The 22,852-nt window shown below is 35.3% G+C and overlaps 2 protein-coding genes across 6 annotated transcripts in view; both read right to left on the bottom strand.

Moving 5' to 3' along the window:
• LOC138696453 (cilia- and flagella-associated protein 91-like) overlaps nucleotides 1-13,188 on the bottom strand; it is a 95,724-nt gene extending 82,536 nt beyond the window's left edge. For all 5 annotated transcript variants that reach the window (XM_069821443.1, XM_069821445.1, XM_069821444.1 and 2 more), the window contains exon 1: nucleotides 9,529-13,188. In XM_069821443.1, coding sequence (XP_069677544.1) covers nucleotides 9,529-9,652 — 124 coding nt within the window. In that variant the 5' untranslated portion in view covers nucleotides 9,653-13,188. The remainder of the gene's footprint in view (nucleotides 1-9,528) is intronic.
• A 151-nt stretch (nucleotides 13,189-13,339) lies between these two features.
• PIG-M (Phosphatidylinositol glycan anchor biosynthesis class M) lies at nucleotides 13,340-15,123 on the bottom strand. Its single transcript, XM_069821448.1, has one exon. The coding sequence runs from the start codon at nucleotides 14,976-14,978 to the stop codon at nucleotides 13,770-13,772; it is 1,209 nt and encodes a 402-aa protein (XP_069677549.1). The 5' UTR covers nucleotides 14,979-15,123; the 3' UTR covers nucleotides 13,340-13,769.
• Between the last annotated feature and the right edge of the window lie 7,729 nt (nucleotides 15,124-22,852).

The raw sequence follows: 22,852 nt of genomic DNA, 5'->3' as shown, positions 1-22,852 counted from the left end.
GCCGGTTTTCGACAACTACACTCTACCAATGAACAAGTCATACGCCTCGGCCAAGAAATAAAAGACAAATTAACAAGAAAGAAGATACCTTGGCAATATTTATTGACTTTCATTTAGCATATGACTCTGTTTGGGGAAATAAATTATTACTAAAACTCCAGAAATTAAGTATCTCCAGCAATATGTTCAGATGGATATCAGAATTCCTTAGTCAAAAATTCATTGCCACTAAATTCAATAACACATTTTCTAGTTACAGACAAACATATTGAGGTCTACCTCAGGGTGCTGTCCTCAGCACAACTTTATTCAATATTTATATAAATGACTTACCCTCCCTATTAGAGGAATCAAACACGAAAATAGCACTATTTGCAGATGATATAGTTTTGTGGACTTCCGGATCTTACAGACATAGAGACAAAATTCAAAATCCTGCTCTTAAAGCTCTAAATCAACTACATGAATGGAATACATCAAATTTGATGACACTTAATTTAAGCAAAAGTAACTACCAAATATTTTCACTCGGTAAAAAAGAAAGAGAATTCAATATCCAATACAATGGCCAACACCTTCGTAGGACTTATGAATCAAAATATCTTGGAGTTATTTTCGATAGTAAGTTAACATGGAGCAACCATTTGAAATACATTTCTGAAAAAGCTCGTAAAAGATTCTCCCTTCTATAAAGACTAGCAGGAAAGAAATGGGGATGCTCTAGCAATACTTTGAACACTACATACAAAATGTTTATACAGCCAGTGCTGACATACTGTGGAGAAATTTTAATTACTTCACCTTTCATAAACGACATAGAATATGTTCAAAACCAAGCTCTCAGACTCATTACTGGTGGAATCAAAACAACGCCAATAGATTTTATGAGATCCCTCACTAATATTAACAGCATCAAAATGACAATAGAAGAAAAAGCACTGATTCAATATGAAAAACTTATCAATTACCAGGTAACAATTGGCATTCATACAGTCCTCTCTGTAGATTGAAAACTCAAAAAAGTTTCATGTCCATTGTTCAAGAATTAAAACAGAAAATCAATATCCCGAATTTAAAAGAAAACTTACAAATTAAACCAAACCCTTTAACTCTATTAAATATAGAATATAATCTAAATTTAACAGAAGAAGTATTAAAATCAGAAGTAAACACTGAAATGCTGAAACAATTGTCTTTAGAGACAATTAATATTAGGTACCCTCCACAAAACTGGCTTCATTTATACACTGACGGATCCTTGATCTCCAGAGAACAAGGTGCCGGTGCAGGTGTTACGTGCTGTCTCTTCTCACTCTATAGATCTCTTGGATATGGAACAACAAGTTTTGATGGTGAAATCGTTGCAATAAATGAATGTCTCAGGAATCTTCTATGCCACATCAATAAATTTAGGAATGCAGTTATATTGTCAGACTCCAAAGCAGCTATTCTATCAATCGTCTCTAAACACACACCTTCATCTCAAACAGCAGAAATAACTAAAATGCTCTCTCAATTATTATCACTCAATAAAAGAATTGTATTCCAATGGATACCATCCCATTGTGGAATCCTGGGAAACGAGAATGCGGATGCTTTAGCAAAGAAGGGCAGCACTGCTACTTACAGACCTGTTACTAAATCCACGTATTACTCTGTGAAGAGATTTATTAAATCTACATACTTAGACTTCAACAAACAAAATATGATAACTCAATCCCAAGGGAAAAAATGGAACTCTCTGCATCAAAATCCACAGTTAATTCCCGATTTACCACGAAAATCGTCTGTAGCTGCATTTAGATTGGCAACAGGCCATGATTGTTTGGCCAAACACCTGCATAGAATTGGAATATATCAGTCCTCTAACTGCCCATTGTGCAACTCAAACCAAGAAATGGATTCGGAACACCGCAAAATCTGTGCTTCAGTGGCTAGTCATGATAATATCTTTGAAAAATATTGGAGTGCAAGAGGTCAAATGACTTTATTGTCAAACGCCTGGCATTACAAAACAATAACAACATTCTTTCTTTCCGTTGTCAAAAACTGAAGATTTAAGTTTAGTAAAACAATTTTCTTTCAAGAAAGAAGGTAGACGAATGAAAATTTAAGTGTGAATGAAAAGAAACGTTTGAAAAGCATAATGTACAAATATGTTGTTGTTGTTTTCTAATGCCAGGTGTTTGACAATAAAGTCATTTGACCTCTTCCACTCCAATGTTTTTCAAAGATATTATCATGACTAGCCACTGAAGCACAGATTTTGAGGAGTTCCGAATCCATTTCTTGGTTTGAGTTGCACAATGGGCAGTTAGGGGACTGATATATTCCAATTCTATGCAGGTGTTTGGCCAAACAATCATGGCCTGTTGCCAATCTAAATGCAGCTACAGACGATTTTCGTGGTAAATCGGGAATTAACTGTGGATTTTGATGCAGAGAGTTCCATTTTTTCCCTTGGGACTAAGTTATCAAATTTTGTTTGTTGAAGTCTAAGTATGTAGATTTAATAAATCTTTTCACAGAGTAATATGTAGATTTAGTAACAGGTCTGTAAGTTGCAGTGCTGCCCTTCTTTGCTAAAGCATCCGCATTCTCGTTTCCCAGGATTCCACAATGGGATGGTATCCATTGGATACAATTCTTTTATTGAGTGATATTAATTTAGAGATCATTTTAGTTATTTCTGCTGTTTGAGATGAAGGTGTGTGTTTAGAGACGATTGATAGAATAGCTGCTTTGGAGTCTGACAATATAACTGCATTCTTAAATTTATTGATGTGGCATAGAAGATTCCTGAGACATTCACTTATTGCAATGATTTCACCATCAAAACTTGTTGTTCCATATCCAAGAGATCTATAAAGTGAGAAGAGACAGCACGTAACACCTGCACCTTGTTCTCTGGAGATCAAGGATCCGTCGGTGTATAAACGAAGCCAGTTTTGTGGAGGGTACCTAATATTAATTGTCTCTAAAGACAATTGTTTCAGTATTTCAGTGTTTACTTCTGATTTTAATATTTCTTCTGTTAAATTTAGATTACATTCTATATTTAATAGAGTTAAAGGGTTTGGTTTAATTTGTAAGTTTTCTTTTAAATTCGGGATATTGATTTTCTGTTTTAATTCTTGAACAATGGATATGAAACTTTTTTGAGTTTTCAATCTACAGAGAGGACTGTATGAATGCCAATTGTTTCCTGGTAATCTGATAAGTTTTTCATATTGAATCAGTGCTTTTTCTTCTATTGTCATTTTGATGCTGTTAATATGAGTGAGGAATCTCATAGAATCTATTGGCGTTGTTTTGATTCCACCAGTAATGAGTCTGAGAGCTTGGTTTTGAACATATTCTATGTCGTTTATGAAAGGTGAAGTAATTAAAATTTCTCCACAGTATGTCAGCACTGGCTGTATAAACATTTTGTATGTAGTGTTCAAAGTATTGCTAGAGCATCCCCATTTCTTTCATGCTAGTCTTTTTAGAAGGGAGAATCTTTTACGAGCTTTTTCAGAAATGTATTTCAAATGGTTGCTCCATGTTAACTTACTATCGAAAATAACTCCAAGATATTTGGATTCATAAATCCTAGGAAGGTGTTGGCCATTGGATTGGATATTGAATTCTCTTTCTTTTTTACCGAGTGAAAATATTTGGTAGTTACTTTTGCTTAAATTGAGTGTCGTCAAATTTGATGTATTCCATTCATGTAGTTGATTTAGAGCTTTAAGAGCAGAATTTTGAATTTTGTCTCTATGTCTGTAAGATCCGGAAGTCCACAAAACTATATCATCTGCAAATATAATGTACAAATATTTGAAGATATCATAATAAGTAAATTAGCAGAATTCCCTCGAGTGACTTGATCCGTACTGGATGTAATGTTGCAACGTTCAGTCAATCATCCAGTGCCGATAAACCTCTCAGCGCGCTTTAACGCTTCCCGTTGCCTGCAGCTGCACAGACCGCTACACATTGTGTCGTAAGTAATTAATTTTCATTAAACTATTGGAGATCCCATTCTGATTTTTTCTGGAATTATTATGAATACTTCAGTGGACCTAGTAGGCACTTTTTTTTAGATTTTTAATAGGGCTATTTCACATTGATATATAACTTTTAAAAACTGAATTATAAAAAAATATTTGCAATAATTATATTAAAATTAGTTAGTAAATATTTAATAAAAGACAGTGTTTTAAGTTTTAAATGCACTTTTCAAAAAATTTTTAACATCAATATCGTCAGAAATATGACGCTTTAAATGTTGCATTGTGCGACATTTTTAACGAATTTTAACATGTAATATTTTAAAAACATGTGGAATTAGGAGGAAATAAAAATACTCTTGTTGGTTTATTAGACCCATAGAGTTGGTAAAAAAAAATATATAAACGCAATCAGAAATATGAAGGTCAAAATTTGTATAATTTTGTGCGATTTGACGTGGAATGACTCAAAAGTGGTTTCTATGGTAGCGAAGGAGTTCTTAATAACACATGTTGCCTTCCCGTGCTCTAATTACAGCATCCAACTGGTGATTCATCCCAGCAATTTTATGGATGTCATTCTGATCGATATTGTCCCACTCTTCTGTAAGCACATTCCAGAGCTGGAGGTTCCTGGGTGGAGGTAAACGACTTCTAACACGTTTTCCCCAACAAGTCCCAGATGTGTTCTATTGGTTCATATCGAGACTTCCTGATGGCCTTTCCATTCTGTTCACACCAACTTCCTGAAGGTACTCATTCACACACCTTGCAGTATGAGGATGAACATTGTCACGCATTAGTAAAAAATGTTCTCCCATAAGGAAGAGCATACTAGCTGAGAATCTCTTCAATGTATCGGGGTGCAGTCAAAGAACCTTCAGTGAAAATGAGGTCTGTGTGAGCTGCATAAGATATACCGGCCCACACCATCACTGATCCACCCTGAAAACCTAGTAGTGCTGAAATTATTCTAGACAGCATAGCTGTCTCCTCGTCTTTTCCAGACGCACTCACATCCATCTGGAGATCGTAAACAAAATCTGGATTCGTCCGTGAACAGAACTTGACTTCATTGCTCCAGAGTCCAATCAATATGATTATGTACAAAGTGTAATCGTGCGACACGATGTTGTGGGAGCAATTCTGAACCTGTTGCTGATTTCCTTAGATATAAACCAAATTCATTGAGTCTTCGTCTTACCGTTCTTTCACTCACATCAACATTTCTCACTTCCTGGAAAGTGTTCCATGTCTCTACTGCAGTAGAGTGGCAATCTTTCAACATGTTCAGGACAATGAAGCAGTCATCACGAGCTGTTGTTGCTCATTTTCGTCCCGAACCAAGTCTTCTACAATACCTTCCAGTTTTCCTGTAGCGCTGGACCATTCTCTGTATGTATGATCGCAGTATACCGAGAGCTGCAGCAATGTATCGCTGGCTTCAATTATAGCTACAATTTTTGCTGCATCAGTTGCACTTAATGGCATTTCTACACAAATTTAGATAACGCGTTATAAGAATAAGAATATAAATTTTATAGAAATGACTGGAAACTTGAAATTTTCATAAGATGTTTAAAGATTAGAACGTGATTACAAATTGCTATTTTACAACAATGGTATTCTGTGCTATCCTTTTCTTTAGATCTGTATTGTTGTCAGATCTAGAGTCTGTAAACATTGTTTCACTGTTACTAAGCAATGAAGCCTATTGAAAATAAAAAATCTCTCTTAATTTTTAGTTTTTGTAGGTGGCCCGCTTTTTTTGCCTCTCAGCATATATATATTAATAAGACTTGCATTCTTTCATTTTTTTAATACACATTCTTGTTCTTCCTGAATTATATCATATTTCTGAGAAATAATTATCTTCAAAAACTGAAGGCATAAATCCTCTACTAAATCAGAAGATGAACCATAATTTCCTAGGCAATGGTAAACTTTAGCAATCCTGATAGTCACACTGTTAGATTATTTTATTTTTTTACTTGCTTTGTCAACTGTGATGGTTATCTAGAATCTGAATGAGATGGTGATAATGCCAGCAAAATGAGTTCAGGGTCCAACGCCGAAAGTTACTCAGCATTTGCTCTTAATAGGTTGAAGGAAAATCTCAGAAAAAAACTTCAACCAGATAACTTGTCCCAACAAGGATTTGAACCCAGGGTCACTTGTTTCATGGTCAAACATGCTAATCATTACGCCACAGTGGTGGACATTTTACTTTTAGTCCACAGTAATTTATGTGATTGTAATGAAGATATCAGTTCTTGGACTAAAGAACAATAATCTATAGAATTTTCTGTATTACTTAAAGCAAAATCGATAAAATAATCTGAGTGCATAGGCCTAACTACCAGACCAATAAAGTTTACTCCTGCCTTTTTTTTTTTACAATGTTTACTCAACCTCAAGTAATGAATGAATGTCTTTTTGGTAGGGTTAATGTTTTGAAACATAAGAAATCGAAATTGTTACATTGATTAAATAACCTAAAAACTTTATTATTGCTCAAATTCTTTTAACTACATCTTTTGTTTTGTAATCCACCCCTAAATTTGTGTAGTCATACACTGCAAAAATAAAAAAAACACCTTTCTATCAAAATTATGTAAGCCTATACTATTTCTATCTTCATGGTAACACTTACCATATATGTAATCCAATGGTCTTGACGGTCGGAAATTTGATTTGTCTGAACCTATAACTTTAATTCTTGAAGCCATTCTGTCTTCTGTCGTTTATATCGTAGAAATGTTTCTCACTCCATCATACAATTACATGAAAGAATACTGAAATGCATAAAGTTGCCACCTTATAACAAAATGGTTACTATGGCAACATATAACTTACCAGTACTGATTTGTTATGAGTCTGTATGTATGAACGTGATGAAAACACTATATCATTTTGAAATAACCTCTAAAACTTAATGTTAACTTTCCAATATGGTACTCAGATATAAATGTCAATTATCTACTTTCTCATTTTATGAAGAAGGATAATTTTCGAAATTACCAATGTATATACTTCCATGTATTTAAACTAGTACAAATTCTTATTTTTCACACATTTTAAGCATTATTAAATTTTATTCCACAATTCAGGCAAATTTCGTTTCATACAGCATAATTTATTATGGTAAACATTACTAAAATTACCACAAGTTAATAATTATCTTACTTATATTAAAATTTTGAAAATACAAAAAAATGGCCTCATGATTAGTACAAGAGATACTATTCCAAAACGCTTTGTTAATTTTCAGAAAACAATTTGGCCTCAAAATGTATCTGATTAAAAAATAGGCTCTTAGCATTGAAAGGTTCTCTTAACATCATATGCAATAATTTATATTCAAATACAATCAATATAAACTTATAGGGATACTACATCACTGCTAATACCATTTAATTATTGAAAGGTTTTCTTGTCATTTATATTCGAAATTAATCAGTGTGAACTAATATTACATCATTGTTAATAATATATTTAAGTACTTTATCCATGTCAAATATTGTTACTGTTCGTGTGTAATCTGTATGTTGTTTGTTATTTCATGTCATAAAGACAGAGGGAGTTGCTCCTTTCGGAATTGAAATAAATACCGGTAGGAGATATGTAAACTGTATTGATTATGCAATAGCAATCTCAATATCCAAGCTCTCAGAGTGATTGTACGTAGTATTATCTTGCCAGCTTTATAGCAAGGAAGTAGGAAAGGAATAAGTAAATAAATATATAGGACGGAAATTAAATTATTAATTTGTTTTATATTAACAATAGATCATGATATTGTGTGAAAATGTTGTTCATTAAATATTTTTCCCACACTCATCCATTAATGATAGATCTACAATTTTATTTCTTCATAAAAGTAATGTGCAGGCTACACAATGTGACCAAATCCTACAAAGCTCACTACAGTTAAAGAATTATGAACTAGACCTTCCTTCTGATTTGGGTATCAAACCAATCTTTTTTTTTTTAGCACTGGTAACAGTTCTAAGTTGGTTAGGGTAAAGCCATGTCTTTTAGTGTTATAATTAACAAACTGGATCCATTTTTCCAATGTGATTAACTGATTAATTCCATGGGATTACATGAAAGCAGATATTTCCATCCAATGTTGAGTTTGTTCAGCCAACTGATTGGGTATAAGTTTGGTAACATAGTTTATATCTTTTTTCAAGGTATTGGATGTGGAGGAGCCACAATACCATGCTACACATTATTTTAGCATATCTTCGCCCTTACAACTTATTTACAAATGGCTTTTAAGGAACCTGGAAGTTCATTGCCGCCCTCACATAAGCCCACCACTGGTCCTTATCTTGAGCAAAATTAATCCAGTCCCTACCATCATATCTCACCTCCCTCAAATCCATTTTAATGTTATCCTCCCATCTCTGTCGGCCCCCCCAAAAGTCTTTTTCCGTCAGGTCTCCCAACTAACACACTATATACATTCCTGGATTCACTCATGTGCTAAATGCCCTGCCCATATCAAACATCTCAATTTAATGTTTCTAATTATGTTAGGAGAAAAATATGCGTGCAGTTTGCGTAACTTTCTCCATTCCCCTGTAACTTCAACCCTTTTAGCCCCAAATATTTTCCTAGCACCTTATTTTCGAACATCCTTAACCTCTTTTCCTGTCTCCAAGTGAGAGTTCAAGTTTCACAACCATACAGAACAACTGATAATATAACTGTTTTATAAATTCTTTCAGTTTTTATGAAAGCAGACTGGATAACAAAAGATTCTCAACCGAATAATAACAAGCATTTCCCATATTTATTCTGTGATTAATTTTCTCTCGAGTGTCATTTATATTTGTTACTGTTGTCCCAAGGTATTTGAAGTTTTCTACCTTTCCAAAGAATAATTTTTCAATTTTTATGTTTCCATTTCGTACTATGATCTGGTCACGAGAAATAATTTCTCTCTTTTTTTTTTATTTAACAACGCTCGCAACTGCCGAGGTTATATCAGTGTCACCGGTGTGCCAGAATTTTGTCCCACAGGAATTCTTTTACATGCCAGTAAATCTACTGACATGAGCCTGTAACATTTAAGCATGCTTATATACCAACGACCTGGGTCGGGATCGAACACGCAACTTTGAGCACAGAAGGCCAGCTCCACCCAGGTAGAAGAAATTATTGTAAATCATCAATGTAGTTTTAGGCGTAATAGAGTGACTATTCATCAGATTTTTTGTATTTGACAGATACTGGAGAAAAAATGGAAGTATACATCTACATAAGGAAGTTAATTTTCTCAAAAGAATACTGGACAACATTTTGTACGACATCAATAAAAGTGATCTTTTTCTCCTTCTTAAAGATAGGCACGATTATGGATTCCTTCCATTGTTCTGGTACAATTTTCTTTTCCCAAATATCAAGTACAAGCTTACCGTATTTGTCGGTGTATAAGACGCACCCCAAAAACTGAAAGAAATTTTCCAAAAAAAAACTCAAATTTAAAGAAAATTATAACTAATGTTAAGAATTATTCACTGACCTTCAGAAGCCTTTAAATTCACTCCCATTGCTGTCATCAAAAGTTTCTTCCTCATTGGATCCATTGAACTTTGTACCAGAACAGGAATCTTCATCTTCAGATTCATATAGGAAATAATCCTCATCTAGGGTGTTGCTGTTACCACACTCCAAAAAAAGACTTCACAATAGTGTTCTCAATGACCTTGGACCAGGATATTTTGACCCATTCACAAACTTGAGTAAGTGTAGGAATTAGCTGATGCACACTGCTACGCATCATCCACTTATTCCACTCTTCTCTCATGAACACTTTAAATGGTTTGTTTAACGAAATGTCAAGAGGCTGTAGTTGTAAAGTTAGTCCTCCTGGTATGACAGCCAATCCAGTGTTACAATCTTGGAATTTTTGTGTGATAGATTCCAGTAGATGTGTTCGAAATTGATATAATACAAGGAGAACACTCTTCTTTAGGAGGGCACCTTTCCTTCTTCTCCACACTTTATCAATAAATACTTTCATACCACGTTCGATACATTGATTGATTTAGTAATTAAAACATGGTTTCAATAGAGCCCACGTAATACATAGAATAACCACTCAGCACATCTTAAATATTAACCTATTGGACCAGAATTTCACCCACATTAATTTTAAGCCAGGGAGGATTGGAAGGATGGGAGGGAGATATTTTAAAATTTGAGAAATAAGGACCACCCTAATATATATAATATTAAAGCCCTTTTATTTTGAGTTCCATCTTTAAGGTATAACAAGATAATCAGATGTTTTCCCAAGTTTTGGAGGGCACACGCACAAAAAAAAACATGCATGCACGCATACACACACACAGAGATATATAAAGCTTCTAATAGAAAAACGAGCATCTTCTGCAGACCTCTGGAAAGAGAACTAAGGAAGAGACTGATGAAGTGCTTTGTATGGAGTGTAGCATTGTATAGGGCAGAAACATGGACATTACAACAAAGTGATGAGGAACGACTAGAAGCACTTGAAATGTGGATATGGAGAAGAACGGAGTGTGTAAAATGAACAGACAGAATAAGAAACGAAACTGTGTTGTAAAGAGTGGGTGAAGAAAGAATAATGCTGAAACTGATCAGGAAAAGAAGAAAAAAATTGGTTGGGTCACTGACTGAGAAGAAACTGCCTACTGAAGGATGCACTGAAGGAATAGTGAAAGGGAGAAGAATTCAGGGCAGAAGAAGATATCAAATAATAGACGACATTAAGATATACGGATCATATGCGGAGACTAAAAGGAAGATAGAAAATAGGAAAGACTGGAGAATGGTGGGTTTGCAGTGAAAGACCTGCCCTATGAATGAATGAATATGTTGTATTTAAGCTTGATATTACATTTCTGGTGATTCATTGCAACATTATTTTAAGGTTTTATATATCGGATTACATTTCTGGTGATTCATTGCAACATTATTTTAAGGTTTTATATATCGGATGTTTCCCCCTTTGTTCCTCACTTAACAGGTCCATCAGTACGTCATAAATGGTTGGGTACCCAGTGGACGGCGCAATACTAAAATATTTAAGACCACAAGTATAATATGATATGATTACAGACTGGTACAAACTTATAGTACACTGACAGCTATGATCCATGACATGAACTCACTGCAACAAATTATTGTACTTGGACTCGTAACAGTAATGTTTATTTACTAATCTGCATTAAATATCTTTACTTTCTTCTAACAAACAGCAATTTTCTTTATTTTTTTTATATCTGATAGTAAGTTACTAATTATGCTTGACCTATTGTGTTTGTCTGGATTGTCAGTACTTCATACTTCAGTTGTCCTTAAAGCCTAGCTATACCAACTGAAGTCTAGTTCTGTTCATAAACAAAAGAAGTAGCGCACTTATCTATAAACATCAACTCACTTTTGCAAAGTTATACTGATATTTTTTCCCTCCTTGATGATAGGTACTTGATTTGACATTATTCACCTCAGCATTCCTCTTCAGGAGTGACGCACCATAATAGCAAATCTTTTTGGCACCATAGCACCATATATCGTGTAAAGTACAAGGGGGGGGGGGGGAGGAAAGTGACCAAAGTAGGTGATTTATCTTCTCACTAAATAAAATTGTCCAAAAGTTAAGGTTGTCATTCAAGGCTATACTTTCGAATAACAATCATCCTTTAAAACACACGCTAACAATACATAATAACAATTCATTTTATACAGAAAACTTATGAAAATAAATTTTTTTTTTTTAATTGTTATTTAGCCTACTGTTATTTAAAACTGTAATTGAAAATTAATATAATACTAGTACAAACTCCAACAAACTAATATGAGACAACCTTCATAAATACAATACTGGTATATGCTCGAAACAGAACTTCCTATTTTCTCTTCCTCCATTATCTTGCCTTACTACAGCTTTTGTCGAGGAGGTATCCCAGAATATCCTTGTGTGTGTGTGTGTGTGTGTGAGAGAGAGAGAGAGAGAGAGAGAGAGAGAGAGAGAGAGAGTGAAATTCTGAAGCCTGGTAGTCTGTTATTAAGACTGAAATTGTATGTGCTATTTTTACTGGTTCAAAAATTAAAATATCAGTCTATTTCCCTACATTGCCTCAACATGGTAGGACACGGTACGTTTCGCCATGAAAGTGGAAAAAACCATCATTCATCATGTCTATATTATAATAACAGGTTTATGACAAAATTAAACAAAGTAATAAAAGACTGGAGTAGAGGAAGCAATTGAAAAACTGCATTATCTTATTAGTAGAGCCCAGATGTTTAGGCATTTATTTTGGTTAAAATAGACGGCATACAGGCACTAAAAATAGTAAAAATAGGCAGTGAAATAGGCATTTATTATTCATGGAAAAAGACAAATACTTAATAAACTATTCCATACGGTACTCACTTTCCTTGATTACATGTCACAGCAAGATGCTTTTTTAAGTTGCCAACTGTCATAGTGAGCTGCCTGTCAGAGAGAACGTTTTTCATAGTGGAAAAAGATCTTTCTACTTCTACTGAAGTGATTGGAGGAAACTTAAAACAACTTATTTCAGAAGAACTGTCTCTACTTTCTTTCAGAGATCGGGAAAAACCGACTGTGTATTGTCTCAAAAAGAGGGGTGTGAGAAGGGATTAGAGACTTCAAAGTACGCGTGACTTGTGCGAGCAAGCAACAACAGTAACGGGACCTGGAGACTTGCTTTTAATACTTCCCTCATCCCCTTTCTTTCACTGGTAAACCCCGAAGTGACCTGAGCACTGAGGCTGATACTGTTCAAATATCTTTGTTAAGTGACATAAAAGATGGAATCGGTAGAGGAGAAAAGTTTACGACTTCTTGGAAACATATGCAATGCTGGAGAATAAGATTCTCAGCAAGTATTTGTGTGAAGTGAATACATATTTTTAATTTATACAAAGGTTTTTTTTTGTTTTTTTTTTTTTTTTAATATAATTTATGTGTGTTTATTTTAAATGCATTAAAAATATAGGAAATGTACAATATGACGTAAAAAGGCTAAAAATGGCATTTAACCTTAAAATAAGCAACGGGAACTGAAATAGGCAAAAAAAGGCAAAATAAACATTCGGCCTATCATCCCCAAATGTATAGAAACGTGTTTATCTCTAATATGTCTTTCATACATACATTCAGTTTAAAAAAGTCATTTTGCCTAACATCCAGGCTCTACTTATTAGATACATATTGAAAATTCACTACACTGTTTCTCATACAATTATAATACCTGAATTACTCAAATGCCATTATAACTGATTTAAGAAGAATAAGCCAACAGAAGAAACACAATGAATATGTTTAACTAATTTTGTCTTTAATTCACAGGCTGAACAACTGTAAGTACAAAAACAGTATAAACACAGCTATCACCACTTATTTTAAATGTGAATTCCAGACATAGATATTGTTCAATTTCAGCACTACATACAGGCTAAACATTACTAATTCTACTAATTCCAGATATTTGTTCCATTTTTGATGGTTTATGCCTCGTTACCTAAAGAGTATATTTCAAACAAAGTGACACCAAATATTTCACAATCAGAAGTTTAATTATTTTCTGTAAATCAAAATTTAAAATATATACATAAATTTGGAGTCAACTATAATACATCAAGTTATTTAATGCATCAGATTTCGTATATTATAAGTTTTCCACATCTGTAGTAACTAAACCACAAACATTTGAACTACGATTTACTAACTGGAGGCTAGCACTGCAATCAATTTAACTTGACTGCTTTGAGAGGCTGATAAGCTTGAATAAATCGTGTCAGCACTGCAACATTGGCACAGAAAAGAGCTATGCTCTGCAGCCACACATACACAAATGTGTCCTGGCCTCGGAACTCTAACCAATATGCTGGAAGCAGCCATGCCAGCTGGGCAGCAAGCCAGAGAGCTGCTATGGCAGTAGCCTGGTGACCAGAAAGTGTCAACCACGGAAGGCATGGTGGTACCAAGGACAGGAACCACACAAAATACTGCGAAGTTAGGACTGGATTATATGTTACCATCACAATTGCTTGCGATAAAAGGCAGAACGGAAGATCCCGTTTGCAACCATACGACCAAGACAGAGCCAACAGTAATACAAGTTGGGGCACAAACATGAGTATGCGTTGAGTTAGTCCCACTGAAGCATCAGCCTCAAGGTACTGCAAGTAGAAGTACACAGAGAAGTTGTGGCGAATATCCCTTCGAGTCAAGTGGTATAACAGACTCTCATAAAGAAAGCGATAGCCATATATAGCATAACACACACCTGTGAGGATGCCCACTGTTGTAATACATCCCAGCACTAGCTTCATGTGCTCCCATGTAGGATAGAAGTCTGAAAGTAGTTCCTTTACACAACATGAACCAGTCATCTTCCTGTGTCTGTTTTTATGTATGGAGAGATACATGGCAAGGCTAAATGCAACAGGATACAAACGAACATGAATGGCCAATCCATGGATCACTGCAGCCAACAGAATATACTCCTTCTCCAGAAGTAGTAGTGTCATCAGCACCAGCATTGCAGAGATGGAATCTGCATTGCCACGTGTGGCAATGATGACAGCCAGTGGGTTGTACAGCCAGACCATGGCACACCACATGGCTGTGTGGGGAGAAGAACCCCGTATCTGCACCAAGCAGTGGATCAGCAATGCAACACAGATGTCCACCACAGAAAACATGAGCTTTCCCCATGCAGGATGTAGAAGCAGGTTAGGAATTAAGATAGCTGCTAGGAGAGGGGTGTATCGGTATGTAAGGCGTTCAAATGGGGATGAGCCTGATAGCATGTGTCTTGCAGCATCAGTAAAGACTTTGTAGTCAATGTCAGTGTACTGTACTACTGACAACTTATCATGAATCTCTCCATACAATATTAGAGCAAGACGAATGCAAAAACCTACAATGCAGTGGATGATAATATCAGCCATTTTTATATGTATTTTATATCACAGCTACATTGGGTGAAATAACCTCCATTCGTATACAGTTAACACTGTAACACACTCAAATCAATTTTTAAGTCTTAATTTATTTGATAGTGGTACATCTATCTAAAGACGGGTTCCCAGATGACGAGCAGCCTTCTGCAAACACAGTTGAAATTCTTGAAATTCTCGATCACATTCGGCATGCCTGATACTCTCTTTGGCCAATACACACATGGCATACGCAGTGGCTGGGCCAGTGCATTGAACCAGCAACTCTGGATAGCGCCTCAATCGCTGCTTTGCTTTCAAGACAGATTCCATTATTGACTATTTAGATCTGAAAGGTAACAGAACAAAGATGCTATAGCAATGCTGCAGATAAGGGTGGAAATGAAATAACCCTGCACATTTGGAGAGCAAATTGATCATATTGATTGTTGTTGTTCAGTTAAATGTCCACAGACAGGTCTGAATCTCACAAGTAATACCAAGAAGACACCACTTATGAGGCAACTAGGCCAGGAGATAATGGGGTAGGGTAGCCAGTTCCTTTCCCCCTCCATTGCATACATTACTGACTACCGTAGCTACATATTACACTAATTAGACTTCAGATGCATACAAACAATTGTTCTTTCTCTGACACATATTGTCAAGTGAGATGTACTGCCTGATAGATGTACATATCAGCCAGTATTGATTATAACAAAAAAAAAAAAAAAGCTAATACCATATCGGTGAGAAGTTTATAGTTTTCGAAAATAAATCTCCCCTCCCCCCCCGAAAAGTTTAACTTCGTCATTGTGGATAATTACTATGCATAGGATCTCGATTTCTATTGATGCTAATAGAGAATGTAATAAAGAATATTTTTCTCCTTTGTCGTATTTTGATATAATGGACGGTTTTCGTGTAAATTAAATAAATGATATAGCAAATTTGTTGCCTAACATGACTAGATGCCACAACAGTGATCAGTTCTTCTAGACTTTCTTTCGATAGGGGATAATTGACAGTCAGGTCGTCTTGTGCCAGAATTACATCAATATTCAGTGGAAGTGGGTATTTAAGTCTTTCCATCTTAAGTGATGCTTGTATTGCCATTCAACTTAGTGTACTGTAATGCTGAGATTTTCTAATTCGGAATGTTTGGACATTAATTTAATTTACAGAAGAACAAAATGCAACTCATGTGTCGCTCAACATTTGTATGCAGAAAGGTTTCCGGTAGAATAGTACCTAGTGCAGAGACATTCATTGCTATCTGCTAGCTGGTCCGTAGCATGGGCAGCATAATTCCAATATTTCACAATTGAGGCAACAATGGCCTGAAAAATTGTTGACAGGGAAGAGCAGATTTTAAATTTGGTAGAGAAAAATCCGGGCTTAAGCAGTTGCTTGATTGTGCAGTACGAAATCTTTTGTTTACATCTGATGTTGAATGAGTTCAATGCCTCTGTGTGGAATCTTGGGCATTGTGACATTGCTACCAAGTTTAGACTCTCAATGCAGTTATTTAATTAACCATTCACTTAATCGCAAAACATATGATAAATTTTTTGTTTATTTTCATGTAATTTATCTCTCCTTTCAATGTCCAGGGTTATGAGTTCCACCCTCTGTGTACACATACAGTACGTGATTCAGTATGTCTAATTATAACTTACATCTCTTCAGATTCTGTGATTTGTAAAAACAAATCAATTAATGAGTAGGACTATATTTCCTCTTAAGTACTTTGGTTTTCCCTATTAATCTCAATTCAACAATAATTCTTTCTATAGTCCCATCAATCTTATTTCCGGCAGTCAATCATGTTGCAGGTCAGCTACATTTAAACATGTGTGTTTTGTGATTCGCTGCTGATGACGTTATGCACTTCCTAAGGCTCGATAAATACTTAATATAATTGCCCGCCATTTTGGCTCTTTCGTTGGCGTTTGCAGAAAGCACATGAGGACTTTTTTTGCCGCTCAATTACAGTGCATTTGATTTATTATCATAGGAGCTACGACATGATAATGTTAACAGTGTGGCAACTAGATTCCTTGTCTGGTAGCTCGGAAACAAAAGAACAAAAATTGCGAACGATACTACCTACCTAGACTTTATAGAGCCTTCACTTCCTAAGATGTAAGCAAAGAGAAGGAAATAACAGCCAGAAATAACACCAACACGACTATAATTAACATTCCTCTTCCTAAGTTTGACATTTCACAAGCAATGCTAAATTTGATACCAATAATATGAGTTTAAATATTGGGAAGCAAGAAAGAGAATAACTTTGTTGTTAAATTGAGAGCATTAGATACATACATACATGAGTTTATACAGGCATCCCAGGAAGAAAGATATATGATCTGAGAGATCACAGTATCGGTCATTTTGAACAAAAAGGTTCATATGAATATGCTGTCTGTACGAAACTTATTGTAGAGATAGAACTGTCTGAATGTAAAGCTTTATCTGTACAGCATCTTGACTTTGGTGCTATCAATGTAGGTATATTCTAGTCTGGGTGACTGTGCACTACCATGGGAACTTGTTTACACACTCAGCTGATTTGTTATTGTGGATTGTGACTTAATGCTGCAGTCAACAATTGTCTGTTATTAGTCCTGTTTAATGTGACAGTGGCATTGTAGACATGGTTTTCAAGATGCCCCACATCTACACAAGTGTGGAATATGCAGATATGTTGATTGTTTAGGGTTTCTACAATATTGTAGTTCCACTGCTGCTGTAGAAGCATACTGCCAATATTTCCTAAGTGCAAAATTCTTGAATATAGTGTGTCTGCTAGAGCTTTCAATACAGTGCATCGAACTTCCTAGTGCTCATGTGCCACTTGAATGAGGATGTCAATGAAACACAATATATTAATAAAATTACACATGTTACATCCCATATACTAATTAGACGTATTGTTCTGAAAGGAATGGGCCAACAGCTCTCCTGATACAGTTATAATAAATTTAAATATTACAGTTACTCACACTACTTAGAAGAAAGTATGCAAAATATTATTTTCGGATTTTGGGCTCTGCAGGAACAGGAGGATACTCTCTGATGAAAGCGTCATAGAGAGGTCGACTGAACAGAATTAACAAACAAGTTGTAGAACACAATCCAACAAAAAGACGAGGATTACGCTGGATCCATGGACGATCCTTCAATACTTTCTGTCGCACAAATCGAGGCTCTGGTTTCATTGCTTGTGTTTCGGCTGCTGGAAACAGAATCAAATACATTTTACATTGTCATTTTGTAACTCAAACTTAGTGTACTATTTCATTTTGCTAAAACAAGAAAAAAAGAGACAATTAAGGAGTCCCATAATATGTGCACTTCCTAATCAACTGATTAGGCCAGCATAATTATCAATAATCACAATTGTTAACTTTGTAAATATCCACTAAATTATTTTACATTCAATTTTCAACAACTAAAATTTACAACCTAAGGTCCAGAAAATAAATAAATAAATAAATAAATAAATACATAAATAAATAAAAAGTAAATACATTATTCGAATTTTTTTTCAATGCCAAAACTCGTATTCTGTCATAAAATATACACTTTTATGACAATGAAAAGATTTTATTTCTGAAGTGTAAAAACTAAAATCCCCTCCAGTTTGGCATGCACTTCGTACTATTATGTATTCTTACATGACAGTGCCTTTAGTTAACTTGGATTGTGCTAATAAGTAGCATGAACTAATTACGAGGGGGATCCAGGAAATAACGACCGTTTTGTTGTAATAATTAAAAAAATATATATTTATTTGAAAAAACAAAGTCTGTTACATAACTGAAGCTTTCTTTACTTCTCTACATAATCACCACCTACATTTAAACATTTGTCGTATCTGTTCATTAGCTTTAGAGTTCCCGTGTTATACTCCTCTGCTGCCAGTTCATTAAGCCAGGTGTTCAGTGTCTTCTTCAACTCTTCATCACTTCCAAAACGCGTACCACCCAGAAAGTCTTTCAGCTTAGTGAAAAGGTGAAAATCGCTAGGAGCAAGGTCTGGACTATAGGGCGGATGATCAAAGATTTCCCAACCGAATTGATCCAGCAATTCTCGAGTTGAAGCAGCAGTGTGCGGGCGGGCGTTGTCGTGAAGAAGCACAACTCCTCTCGAAAGCATTCCTCACCTCTAGTTTTGGATGGCTTGCAGTAGTTTTCGTAAAGTCTCACAATAACGATTTGCATTGATCGTAGTGCCTTTTGGCATGAAATCCAGCAAAAGAACACCTTTGCGATCCCAAAAGACAGTAGCCATGGCTTTTTGTGTTGAGAGAGTCTGTTTGAATTTTCTCGATTTCTTGGGTGATAAGGGATGATGCCACTGACGTGATTGGCGCTTGGTCTCTGGGGTGTTGTGAGACACCCAGGTCTCATCACCAGTCACAATTTGATCAAGAAAGGCGTCTCCATCTGTGTGGTATCGCATCAAGAATGTCAATGCTGAGGCCATTCTCTGAGTTTTGAGTTGGTCACTCAGTTGCCGTGGAACCTATCGTGCACAGATTTTGTGGTAGCCAAGATGTTGTGACACAATTTCACCATGCAAAGAACGAGAAATGTCAGGAAAGGCAATATGCAATTCGTCGAGTGATTTGCGCCTGTCTTGCAAGATTCTGTCGTTCACTTTAATCTTCAGGTCTTCTATGATGAGTGATGGGCATCCGGGTCGAGTTTCATCGTGGACATTTGTTCGGCCATTGTTGAACATTTCACACCATTTTCTCACATTTCTTTCATTCATTACAGTATCACCATACACTTCTTTCAATTGCCGGTAAATTTCTGCAGCTTCCATATGTTGGGCATTCAAAAATCGAATCACACTCCTCACCTCACAGTCAGCGGGATTATCAATCACGTCGTTCATTTTGAAGTAACACAAAATGCACAATGGCGGCTTGTTGCAACCAGTACTCACAACATTATGAGAACACATGTTAAGGAAGCCAGTTGACCTTCAAACAAGGAAGGGGAGTCAGCTGCGCGGCGGGTATGCGCTAACGGTCGTTATTTCCTGGATCCCCCTCGTATTATCGAAGTGCTGGTATGAAGCAATAGCCTAGGTTTGATTCGTGAATTGGACAATTTTTATATATTATTAAATTATGTTAAATATTAATTTCATATTATTTCGTTTTAGTACTTATGCTAATCTCATTTAATTTTCGTGCTTACAATTACAATACTTTAATTTACGAGAAATTCACACAAAAACTGAACAAATTATATGAATGAAAATATCAGTGAAAAATAAGGCTACACAAAGTGCTCTAGTAAGATTTATTGATTTTTCAAACTAAAACTATACCTCTCCCTTTGTGTTGGTATGGGAGCTAAGCAATTTAACCTAATCTACAAGTGATGCAGTTTGTAGTTTGTGCTGCCAGTATAGCTAAGGACCCAGAATTTTTAATGGAAGCAAAAAAAGAAAAAGTTAAAATCTAAGCTATAGTGACAACAGAAACAGCATCACTATTGAATAAGGGTCATTCCACAGTAACTCAGATTACATTCAGACATATTTATGAACTTATTAGACATACTAAAATAAAAAATAAAGATTTTTGGCTTATTTATTGCATTTAAGAACATTCTTCATGGCAGTAACCAGTAATTGGGAATATAATTATTTGTTTTTTTACTGATGAAATAGTTTTAACTCACGTTACACAAGAAAGACATTCCAAGCAAAGACAATAATGTTACTTCAAATCTCTCTGAAAGTAAAAGCCTTACATGTTTCTAGTCTTATCAGCATTCCTGTTTAATATATTTAGCACATAGTCATTTTTAACTATGGACAACAAAACGTGGAATAAAAGAAAATAATTTTATTCAGAAGCGATAGTAACTCAAGTTACATTTTGTCCATTAGTGTAAATTTGTGACCATTATATTTTGTTACACATTGATTCACAAATCTTAGTGGAAAATACAATTTTTTTTATCAATTGTCTTTTATTATATTGTTATCCAAAGTGATTTCCTTACTTCACTACATGATGTATGACATCCCATTATTTTAAATTTTAACTGCACATACAATAACAAATGAACATTTTATTTCAAAAGAACTTTAAATTCAAAGGTGTTACATATAATAAAAACCCAATTACATCTCTTTGATGTGAAGTTTCTTATCAATTTTGTAAAACAGTCTGTCACCTTTCATTTCAACAACTGACATAGCTTGCATAAAATCTGGTTCTGTTTCACATATGATGTGTCTTCTTTATTAATTTTAAAAAGCAATCCATAACTGTCAGCACTCTTGAGACACATTATTTTAACGTCATCTTCATCTACAGAACTTTGCAACATATTTGAAACTTCGGTTATACTACCATCAAATTTGACTAATAACACAAAAGTTCCTACTTCAATATCCGTAGACATTAATTCACTCTTTTCCTTGAAAGAAACTCTATCTGCTGAATCATCAGTGTTTGCAACATACACCAAAGAATTCTTAGAAACAGACTTTGAAATCGGAAGTCTGATACCTATCTCATAATTGAATCGCCCCATGCAGAAAGGGCTTCAGTCACAAATTTGGGGGGGGGGGAAGTGATATCAGTGGAAATCAGATGTTTATGGGTGGCTCAATCAGCCTGTGCAGAAAGGTATTCAGTGCAATGCTTGGAAAGATAGAAACTGAAGCGTCAGGCTCAGAGTTCTATGCAGAAAGGAATATAGTATATAGAATGGTTTTTTTTTTTAATTTTCTCAAAACTAAGTCTAATGGACTGATGCCCTTTCTGCATGGGGCAATTCAATTATATCTGGCCTCCTTGCTTAAAAAAAAAGGTAGCTACTTTTCCTTCTTATATGGTACCATAGACTTAATAAAGTTTACTTGTATTAGGCTTATCCCTTTTATGGTTGTGGCACTCTTTTAAACATAGTATAACCGGTACTTAAATTAAGTCTTCCATGAAGCATTGAAAAAATCAAACACAAAGGCGACATTAGGACGCTTCTATAAACTTTGCAGCTGACACAAATTGAAAGTAATTTTGTTTCATGCTTTCTAATTTCAATAATTTTAAAATCTCATTAAAGTGTAATATTTAAGGAAAATTTAATCTAAATTACATAACTAACGTTACATGTGGATAACTCACGCCACCGTCACTCACGTTACACACTTTCAGATTTATTCAAATAGGCTCTTGTATAACACCAACAATGTATTTTTAATCTAAATGAGGGGTTGGAAAGCAATGGTGGATCATTAATGTTTAGGTGAGGGATTTGGACTTTTTCCATTGCTGGTTGTCACAATCAAAAATTAAGACACAACGTTTCGAAGGGTGGTTCTCCCTTCGTCTTCAGGTGGAAAGAAGGAGAGAAAGGAAAAAACCTACTGTTGGGATCGTTACGTACAGCTATTCTGTATGACTGAAAGTCCAAACCCCTCGCCTAAACAATGTATTTTTAGCTGTGATACGTAACTCACGTAAAGTGGCAGATGATTGTATTTAACTCTCATTATAAGCAACTTGGACATGTAATATTCAAGTCTAAACATGTCATAACTTATCTTAGGCCACTATCTCTCTGTTTATAAGAGGGGTGGAGTAACAGTTAGTGCGTCTGGCCGCGAAACCAGGTGGCCCGGGTTCGAATCCCGGTCAGGCAAGTTACCTGGTTGAGGTTTTATCCGGGGTTTTCCCTCAACCCAATTTGAGCAAATGATGGGTAACTTTCGGTGCTGGACCCCGGACTCATTTCATTGGCATTATCACCTTCATCTCATTCAGACACTAAATAACCTAAGATATTGATACACCATAAAACAACCTGCTTAAAAACAATATATGAGGGTTGGGGCATAAGTCA

Source organism: Periplaneta americana, chromosome 3 (assembly GCF_040183065.1).
Source record: "Periplaneta americana isolate PAMFEO1 chromosome 3, P.americana_PAMFEO1_priV1, whole genome shotgun sequence".
Lineage (NCBI taxonomy): Eukaryota > Metazoa > Arthropoda > Insecta > Blattodea > Blattidae > Periplaneta > Periplaneta americana.
The sequence above is the reverse complement of the archived record's forward strand: the minus strand, read 5'-3'. Positions and strand labels throughout refer to the sequence as shown.

Excerpts from the sequence above, each read along its gene's own strand:
- PIG-M (XM_069821448.1), bottom strand. The coding sequence starts at position 14,978 with ATGGCTGATATTATCATCCACTGCATTGTAGGTTTTTGCATTCGTCTT.